Source organism: Arachis ipaensis, chromosome B05 (assembly GCF_000816755.2).
Source record: "Arachis ipaensis cultivar K30076 chromosome B05, Araip1.1, whole genome shotgun sequence".
NCBI classification, from domain to species: Eukaryota; Viridiplantae; Streptophyta; class Magnoliopsida; order Fabales; family Fabaceae; genus Arachis; species Arachis ipaensis.
In genome coordinates, this window is record NC_029789.2 from 16299372 (window position 1) to 16309843 (window position 10472).

A 10472-nucleotide genomic window follows, 5' to 3' on the forward strand; every position below is an offset into this window, starting at 1 on the left:
AGGAATGCTGATATTAATGCCAAGGTATTTCATATATTGCAATTCAAAACATTCCAATTTAAGTACTTAAGATATTTGAGTTAATCTATATGCTTTAGAGTTTTAGAGGTATTGCCACTGTTTTTTTGGAATGGAAACATGATGGAAGTTTGCTTGAATGTTAACTTAAATCGTTATTCCTTATTGTAATAGTTGCTTATCTCTAACTCTCAGTTTAGCATGTGCAGTAGAAGACCGTTCTATGCATTTTTAATTATTTTTCGAATGCTGAATTTGAAATTTTGCTTATATTATAGTGGTGTTTTGTACTTTTATAAGGATAATGATGGACAAACACCACTGTGTTATGCTGTTGTCTATGAGCTGGAAGTAATAGCTGAGTATTTAATGAAGCATAGTTGATGAGCAGATATTTTATACGCTTTTTGCCATCATTTTCATATAGTTTTTAGCATGTTTTATTTAAGTTTTATTATATTTTCATAGATTTTAGTGTAAAATTCACATTTTTGGATTCTACTATGAGTTTGTGTGTTTTTATGCAGTTTCAGGTATTTTCTGGCTGAAATTGAGGAGTTGGAGCAAAAGTCTGATTCAGAGGCAGAGAAAGCACTGCATATGCTGTCAGGATCTGACCTCCTTGTACTTGAAAGAGCTTTTCTGGAGCTACAGAAGTTCAAATAGAGCATTCTCAATGGCTATGAAAAGCTAACATCCAGGGCTTTCCAGCAATGTATAATAGTCCATACTTTGCTTCAGAATTGAAGGCCCAAAACTGGCGTTCAACGCCAGCCATCTACCTCAGTCCAGGCGTCCAATGCCCACAGAGGAGTGGCCAGTGTCGAACGCCCATAAAGGTGTCCCTAGCTAGCGTTCAATGCCCAAGGAGCATCCTAGCACGTGGGAGACACTAAAGCTCAGCCCAAACACTCACCAAGTGGGCCCGAAAATGGATTTTCGCACTACAAGCCTAAACCTATCATATTTTTGTAATCCTTAGTCATTAGATTAGTATATATAGACAAGAGTTCACCATTGCTATATACGGAAACTTTTGACACTTTACACGTTTTCACATTGCATTTTCTATTAGTATGAGTCTCTAAACCTCCTAGGTTGAAGGGAAGAGCTCTGCTGAGTTTTATAGATTAATAAAAGTATTACTGTTCTATTTCAATTCGTGTGTGATTCTCTATTCTAAGATGTATCTTCGGTCTTCATCCTTATGAATGCATTGAACCGGCACAAGGTTATCTCATTCTACATGGGTTCAGAGTGAGTCTTTCATCGGACAATGATGAACCACTAGCTTGATATACATTTCTTAGACGGCTAATCCACGACTTCGTTGGGGACTTCTCGAGACACCAGTTCAGCCAAGGTATGGGAAGATTAGAGTCTTTGTGATAGAGGCTAGAACCAAAGGCGCAGCATTATCTGATCTGGAAGATTTGACCTTATCTGTGGCGTTTTGAGTAGGATCACTAAGGGGAATGGACTACATGAGTTTCACCCTCAATCAGACTGGATGCGCACTAACTCTGGTGTTCAGCTCTGGAGGAGAATCGGCGACCTCTTAAGAAAGGCGTTGATCACATACAGCCTGCCATAGAAGAAATCATTCACAGTTGGAGGAGACAGTAAAATCGAATCGATCCAGAAGAATAAAGCATCTCCAAAGCCTTAACCATCTTCTTATCATTGCATTTACCATCAACTAAGTAACGTTATCTTTATTTTACCTTTATGCTTTTTAAACAAACAAACAACTTTTCTATCCGCCTGACTAAGATCTACAAGATAACCATAGCTTGCTTCAAATCACAATCCTCGTGGGATCGATCCTGACTCACTCAGGTACTACTTGGGCGACCCAGTGCACTTGCTGGTTCAGTTGTGCGAAGTGTAATTCCGTGCACCAATAGTGTGGACACAGACTTGAAATAAAATGATGGTAGTTTCTCACGTGACATATATGAGATTGATGGAATATGATTAAGGAAAATATGTATAATTCAACTTTTATTCTTTTACCACTTTATAGGAGAGATGTTTGAAGAATTTATTAATATTACAAGCTTATAACTACTTTGGCTATAAGAGATTGATATGGCTAATTTGGTTTGAATTCTACTAATGTAATACTAATTTTTATTGATTAATTTTTTGAAAATGATATTCACAGATTTTTGTCAATGTATTTTATTGTTTTTGGAGTGCATTAGAGTACATGTAAAAGCACATACTAGGATTTTTTTTTTAATTTGATAAGGATATAGCCATGCTTTAAAAGCATGGCAATAGGTTCACATCTAGGTACGTTTAAAAAAGCGTAGCCATATGTTTTTCTATTGACATGCTTTTGAAGCGTTGCCAAAGCCAACCCAATGGGCACATTTTAAAAGTGTAGTTGTATATCCACCTTTTGGCATGCTTTAAAAGCATGGCTATAGGGTTATATATGACCACATTTTAAGTGTGGCAATAGATAAAAGTGTGGCAAAATATAAAGTGTGCCAATAGATTGACAAAAGTGTGGCAATAGAGTAATCGGCACGCTTGCGGATGTGACCCTTTCAGAAGCGTGCCAATAGCTCAAAAAGCGTGGCAAAAAGCTATCGCTACGCTTTTTCGCACTTTTCAGCACGCTTTAAAAGCATGACAAAATCCTATTTTTTGTAGTGTTAATTGTGTTATTTTGTCCCTATTAATTCTGATACTTAACATACGCGTTAACGATTTTGTAACGAAAACATTATTAGAGTCTAATGTAAGTCATACATGTTAATTAGAGAGACCAAACTGAATAAATTAAAACTTTGAGTACCAAATTAAAACGCGAGTACAACTTCATAGTCATTTATGACGTCTTCATTCTCTTTTCCAATCAATTAACATAGCAAATAAAACATCATAAAACTTGAACATTATTTCATTGTCTTAGCTGTAATCTATGTATTAATAAAGGTTATTTATCCATTGTTATCAAACTCGACTCAACCCGCCCAGTTCGACCGAAAACCGGCTCACGGCTCACCTGGTTGAATCGAGCCACTTGTCGGATAGTCCCTGCATCAGACCCAGAAAGACCTGGGTCAACCCGTTGGATTTCGATAAGAATCAGTGACTTGACCGATTTATACAACCTGGACCCGAAAAAAAATCTGAAATGCGCGTGTGTACTCCCAACCAAAATCCTAACTCTTCTCACTCACCTCACGCTCAGACTCTCAAGAAACGTGTCTCTCACTCTCAATTCTCATACTTAAACTCTCTATTCGCTCTCACTGCCACTAGCCCACCAGAGTCTCTCTCAATCTCACTCGAGTCTTGTCTCAGTCACATTTGTCGGTGTCTCGTTATTCGTCTCGTCTCATCGCTGGCATCTCAGCGTCTCGCAGCCTTCCCTGAACTCCTCGTTGCCGGCGACAGAAGCAACTTGTAGGGTTGTCACTTGCTTTGTTGCCTTCTGTGGGGTCGTCATCGCTCGTTGTCTTTTGGTTTTGGGTCCTTGCCGTCGCCATGGATTGTGGATCATCTGGGATCGTTGCTTGCTTCATCGCCTTCCGTCACTTTTCGTCTTCTAGTTTTGGGTCCTCGTCGTCGCCGAGTTGCCGTGGACCGTAGACTGTTGGTGAGTTTCTGCATCATCGCTTCCCATATTCTGACTTTTCCAGATTTACCTTCTCCTTGTATTTTAAGATATTGTTGAATTACTAATCAGTTAATTTGCCTTGTTGTTGATCTAGATGTTGTTGTAAATCATGAATGAATTAGGATTTGTTGAATTTGTTGCTGTAAGTTAAATTTGTTAGTGAAAATATCACTGAGCTAATTTTTTAGTTGATGAAAATCATCACTGAGTTAAATTTTTTGTTGTCTTATTGAAATAATAGCTTAGCTAAATTTTTTGTTGCTGTAAATTATCTTTAGAGTTAATTTTTTTGTTGCTGAAAATTATTGTTGAGTTTAGTAAATAAATAACAAAAATGATGATGACAAACATTTTGAATTTGGGTTAATAACTCAAGTAGATTTGATGATGTTATTTAGTGTGCAGGCCCAAGTCAAAATCATTAGTGTAGCCCAATACGAAGACATGTAGCCCAAATACAAAAGCAAAGTGATTCCAAGACTGCTGAATGGAAATTGAATCATCAACCAAGCCCAATGCCAATCAAGTCAAATGGAAAGAAACCCTAAACTTCAGCTAAGTTCACATTAGGTAAAGATCAGAAAAGAAAGGAAGTTTTACTTTTTTGTTCAAACACCAAAGTAGAAGAAAGGGAAAGATAATTAAGAAAGCTAATGTCAAATCAAGTTAAGCAGAGAAAAGCTAAGCAAGTTTAGAGAAGAAAAATATAATTTGTTTTTTTTTTAACATGCAAGTCAATTGCTTCACATTTTCTCCTACTCTTTGCACCACCATTTCGAAAAAAAATGAAGAAAGTAGTGGCTAAGTTTCTCTGCTGTGAATCAATGGTTGAAAGTGTTTCTTGGAGTCAAAGCACAAATCTAGGGGTTTGGATTTGGAAATCTCAATGAGCAAGCAAGTTGTTACTGCAACTACCACCTCGGTTAAGCTCAAAGTCAGATTTTAAATCCCTAATTTTGTGGTCTAAATGAAGAAAAAGATAAAGGGAATTACAGCTGGTTCAAGGACCAAAAAGTTGACCTTGGAGAGGAAACCCTAGCCGTGGCTCAAGAAAGATACAAAAAGAAAAATATTTTTCATTTGAAGACAAGGAGAGAGAACCCGAAACAAGAAGAGAGTGAAACCTCACAAACACAATTTGAAGTCTTGGAAGCATTGCACCTATACTAAAGGGAGCACTCCGCCAAGATGAAGAACAAAGTTTGAGAGTTCAGAAGTTGGGTTCAGTATATAGAGTCAAGGGTGTGAATCATCATCTCCTTTATGGTTTAATATTTAATATTCTGTTTCAATGTTGTATCTTTCTTTGTTTTTATTCAGTGATAAAAGGAAGGAAAGTGAGGCATTAAAAAAAGGCCATTGAGAGAAAAGGCTAGAGAGATACTTGGAGAGAAAATCCAAGATTGATTTCAGATTTCTTTTGGATATATTTCTGTTTTGAGTCATGTACCTGAAAGGTATCCCTTACTAAGTTGGGTAAGCACTTAGTATGTTGAGTCTAGGTAGTTACATAGCCAAGTCTAGTTTATGTTGAAGCTAGATGTGTCCTTGATATGATTTTGTTGAGTCCTTGGGAATTAGTGTATGTAATACTTGAAAAGATAGTAAAAATTTTACCAACGTTGTGGTGGAGACTGGATGTAGGTTGCATTGCACAAGGCAACTGAACCAGGATATATGGCTGTGTCATCTTCTTTCTCCCTGTTCTGACTCTGTTTTTCACGATTCATGAGATAAAACCAAATTGTTTCCTGCATAATCTATCTCGCAGACAAAACAGAAGCTAAGTTTCAAGTTTTAATTCGAGGATTTATTAATCAAGTTAAAAGAAAGCCATAGATTCAACCCCTTCTCTAGACCATTAAGAACCTTTAATTATCATAGTTGAATTTATTGTTGTAAGATTCGATTTGATTCTTACATAGATAGTATTCTTACATAGATAGTATTGGTCAAGCTTTAAATTTGTCTAATAAAGATATTGATGTCGACTTTAAGATCATTCATTGGACTAAATTTATTTATTTTGTACTAGTAATTAGTTTATTATCTATTTTTGTATCATTAATTATGTTTAAGATTTTTTTGTGACAGTTATGTTTCAGAATTAATACTTGATTGTTATTAATATATTTGTGAAGATATACTTTTGAACTTTTATTTTAACTTTTTAAATTTATTTTTTATAATTTTATATTTATATTTAATTGTGACCAAATTAACTGATTCAAGTAATAATCTACTTATTGAACTAGTGATCCAATAACTCAGTTGTAGACCAAGTTGATTACCACCAAGAATTTTTAAAGACCTAGTCCTAAACATTAAAAGAACAAACTTATGCAAAACTACAGTCCGTGAAAACTAAAAAATTTACAAGGGAGTGAAAATTTGTTTAATGGCAGTTATTATTTGGCAGTGACGGGTTCCTACGAATTAGTGATTAAAAGAGGGTAGGGCTTGGCAAAGTGTGGTGTGAGAGTTAGAGTTTTATGGCGAAGGAGCTGTTGATCCTCGACAATGGCACAACTTGCTCTTGTTGGAACTACTGTGGCGCTCGACTCGCTGCTGGCTCCGCCGATGGCACCGTTTCCATCTTCGATTTCTGTGACTCCGCTTCTTCTTCCTCTCTTCGCTCCTCTTTCAAATTCAGGGTTCCTCCCTCTTCCTTCCCCCTTTTCACTCCTTTCTTTTTTTCTTTCTTTCTTTCTAATTTTAATATCTCTCATCAAAATGCGTAGGCTCACGAAGGAAATGTCGTGAAGGTTGTTTGGGTTCCTCCTGAATATGGTGATGCGGTTGCTTCTGTTTCTGCTGATGGAGTTGTATCGTTGTGGGAAGAAGTTGCTCAAGGTGTCGTTCATTTCCTTTCTTCCTAAAGTTGGAAATTTTCAATGCTCATAACCTCAAGCATTTTACTTTTTTATATATAATATGTTGTTTTCTTTGTCGTTAATGTAGATTCACAACCTACTCAATGGAAATTTTGCAAAAGCTTCGGGAGTAGTTCAAGCAAAGTCCTTGATGTTCAATTTGGGACCTCTTTGAATAGTTTGAAAATGGTTACTTTTGTAGTTATTCATGATTTCCTTATTATTTATTTTGGAACCATATATATATATTTTTTTCTGAGCCTATCTCAACTCTTACATTTTCTTTGTTGCCTTGATTGGTCTCTGTTTGCATGCTTTTGAAATGAAATCCTTCAATAATGTATAAAAACTAATATACTAATGATGATCTTATGCTAATTCATTTGCAATTTTGTGAACCGTGCAGGTTGTTGCATGCTCAGATGGTCATGTGAGAGTTTATGAGCTATTGGATCCATTGGAACTGAGAAATTGGCAGCTTCAGGTGAAGATGGTTCTTAACCCATCATCCAGTTTATACCATAATCTCGAGTCATTAAATACGACACTTGATGTTTTTATTACTTGATACTAACTTATCATTCTTTTATTATTTCTCTGTAGGCTGAATTCCAGAATGTCATCGAGTCAGTGTCTGCATTTGGAAAGGCTTTGTGCTTCTCTGCCTCCATATCTTGGAACCCGCAAAAAGGTGGAAGCCAAGAATCCAGCTTCCTTATAGGTTTTAATTCCAATACATCCGAGCTTAATTCTTCTAAGGTAACACAAGTCCACACTTTTTCCTTTATTTCATTTTGCTTTCAGATGCATTATCTTAATTTTCCTTAGCATGGTTATTGCTTTATAATGTTTCTTTCTGAATTGACTATTAGCCTCGCAAATTTTACAATCTATGACAAGGGGAAAGATATAAGTAACTTAACATCTTTCTTTGCCTGGGATTATTATAGTTAATATTTTTGTCAACAGGTTTGGGAATTTGATCAGGCTCACCAGAGATGGTTGCCAGTGGCAGAATTGGCACTGCCAGAGGAAAAGGGTGATCGGGTTTATGCTGCAGCATGGGCACCAAATATTGGCAGGTACACGTTATATTTACATGATTAAGAGATTTACAGCATGTAGCATAGGCATCAAAATACTGGGTTGCTATGAAAGCCTGATTCATTGTTGGTCAACTAATGTGGGAAATTTTCAAAACTTATATCATGTTGTAGCTATCTTGAATATTATTGTTTCTTGTACTATAGGCCATATGAAACTATTGCTGTTGCAACTCAAAAGGGACTTTCAATATGGCACCTTGGATTAAACCCTGATCATAATGGGACACTTCCAGTGGAAAGAGTTGCACTATTGCCAGGACATGAAGGCATGGTAATATGATTATAGAATTGACTCTGTTTTTTCTATGTTCAAATCTACTTTTACTTTATCTTTCCAACATCATATGACTGTTTGAGCTTAGTCTTTGGTGGATTATATTGAAGGCATTGTTCACTGATTGTGTTTTGGTAATTTTTTTTTCAGGTGTGGCAGATGGAATGGGATATGAGCGGAATGACGTTGGCTACTACAGGTCACGATGGAATGGTCAGATTATGGCAATCTAACCTCCACGGCGTTTGGCATCAGCAAGCTGTGATGGAACCCACTGCTTAGCAAATAGCCTCCTGTAATAGCCAGCCGTCTTTATGTTGAGAATAATATCATATATTTTAACTTAAAAAGTTGGTTTTTAGGTCAATTTTTAAATCAGCTTTATACCGATCCCTGATATCTAAACCTCTTCAGTAACTTGTAAGTATTGAGACGAGTGGATTTTTTTAAGTATTATTTGTTGAATATTGAATAGGATGAAGTGCATCTGTTGTAGATTTGGTGGACAAGATTCCTGTGTTACACGAAAGCTATGATGGAAGATGGATCATGATTGTACAAACCTTACTGACTTTTCAACAATTAGTATTGCTATTATTGCTGGTTCATTGTTCTACTGTCTGAAGCCCTCCTGATTAATAATACATGCTATGGTTAACAGATAACCAATGCTTTCTTAAAAAAATCCTCATCTTAAATTTCTAAACATAGTATGTGATTTTTAATCTTTAGATCTATTAGTGAGAAAATCTGGAGGCATTGAAACGGAAATTTTGGCCAAGTTCCAGTGGATCAAGCGAGAAATCAAAATCGAAAATTGGAGGATTGGTGGCTGATGTATGGGCGGAAATGATCTCAGAAACATCGAATTCCGAGCATCGATTGCTGTAGATCCCATCAAGCTCATTTGCGCAGAAAGGAGATGGAAAATAGTTTGATTCTGGTGTGTTTGGTAATAACAAATGTGTTTGTGAAAGACTGCCCAAGAAGGGATTATTCTCTAGAATTGAAGGAAGCAAGTTCTGGTTTTCTTGTGTCCTGCATCCAGAGGAGGTCGATGGGGAAGTGAAAGAACATGCCATTTCTTCGTTTCCCGGCTTAGCCGCAGTGACTGACAACATGTTTTGGAAGTTTGTATGGTGTTCTTGTGGTTCTTGTATGTCTGGTGACTTTGCTGACATAGCAGCATTCTTCTTCCCCTTGGAACAGGTATGGCTTCCTTTATAAGTTATTTCAAATATATTGGGATTATCCTCTGATCTCTGCACTTGCTTGGTTGCCCAGCAATCCTTAGTGTTGCGGAAGGTGCACCTATAGTAACTTCTGCAAATTAAATGTTAACAACCTACAGTTAGTTTGATAGAAGAGAAATCATGTGATTATCTTATGGAGCATGATTGGGAAAAAAGGGTTCTGCATTTGCACCTTGGATATTTGGAACCAAGGATGTCTTTCTGTCCATATTTTCTCCAGCTGTACCCATCTTCATGGGATCCTTCAAAGCCATTCTCAGAATTCACCTTAACCTGATTCACCCATTTAGAAATCATTTTTCTGCAACCAATTTTCACAAACAAATTGATTGTACCGTTAGTCATTCATCCATTTATTATATGGTTACCAATAACAATAATGATTTGTGTCTAGTATTCTTCCAAGTAAACTAACCTTTTCTGTGAAGAGTGTTTAAGTTCCTGTTGATGATTGTGGGGTAGAGGGGAGTGTGGTGGGGAGGTTTTAGTTGATTGATGCAATGTGTGGGGCTTGGAAACTGATCCACTCCATCTTAGGATCAATAGAGCTTTGTCATAAGAAGATAATATTTTGTCCACCAGCAAGTCCCTATTGTCAGCACTAGATTCTAACTCTAACTCTGCCTTAAGCTTTCTTGCTACCTCCATCCCTTGAACAAGCTCACTTTTCAATTCGCTCTTCTCCCAACTCCCTTCACACTCCATTTGGTGATTGCTTTGTTTGGACTGAGAAGTGAAATGGAGGGAGTAAGTGACTAGTGAGGGGTGGAAATGAAGGCCCTTTGTATTTAAAGGGTAGCCCCAATGGCCAATTGGCAATAAGTCAAAGTTTGACTGAGAGAGCAACTTTTTAAGCAAAGAATGTTATTTGGTCAGTTAGTATTAGTAATAGAATGCTGACCAAGTCTAGTCCAACTATCTAGATAATTTGTTGACGAATGATTGATTCATTTGATTGGCCCTTGTTGCTCATTATTGCAACAAGATATGGTTTGGAAATTTGAACATTGTGTTCACATCCAGATAAATAATCTGTAACACACGAACCTTTCTTTATCTTAAACACTCGTATCAATTAAAAAGATTGCACACTGAGGTATTTCATTTGCAAAATAAAAAATATTTGAAAACGAGTTATTATATATTTATACATATTATTTACAAGATATGGTTTTGAACATTGTGTTCACATCCAGATAAATAATCTGTAACACACGAACCTTTCTTTATCTTAAACACTCGTATCAATTAAAAAGATTGCACACTGAGGTATTTCATTTGCAAAATAAAAAATATTTGAAATTTGAAAAC

The 10472-nt window shown here is 36.4% G+C and overlaps 2 protein-coding genes across 3 annotated transcripts; one reads left to right on the top strand and one right to left on the bottom strand.

Annotated features, from left to right (window-relative positions):
* On the top strand, window positions 5964-8524 carry LOC107643117 (protein SEH1). 2 transcript variants are annotated; one of them, XM_016346687.2, is made up of 10 exons: window positions 5964-5978; window positions 6103-6309; window positions 6397-6508; window positions 6617-6717; window positions 6935-7012; window positions 7132-7287; window positions 7498-7610; window positions 7779-7905; window positions 8059-8203; window positions 8384-8524. In XM_016346687.2, the coding sequence occupies exons 2-9, from the start codon at window positions 6148-6150 to the stop codon at window positions 8188-8190; spliced, it is 981 nt and encodes a 326-aa protein (XP_016202173.1). In that variant the 5' UTR covers window positions 5964-5978; window positions 6103-6147; the 3' UTR covers window positions 8191-8203; window positions 8384-8524. The 2 variants fall into 2 exon arrangements, with proteins under 2 accessions (XP_016202173.1, XP_016202171.1); XM_016346685.2 differs by having other exon boundaries at window positions 8059-8522.
* On the bottom strand, window positions 8461-10189 carry LOC107643118 (probable WRKY transcription factor 41). Its single transcript, XM_016346688.2, has 3 exons — window positions 9577-10189; window positions 9334-9462; window positions 8461-9231 (listed from the first exon to the last, which is right to left on the bottom strand). The coding sequence occupies exons 1-3, from the start codon at window positions 9864-9866 to the stop codon at window positions 8646-8648; spliced, it is 1005 nt and encodes a 334-aa protein (XP_016202174.1). The 5' UTR covers window positions 9867-10189; the 3' UTR covers window positions 8461-8645.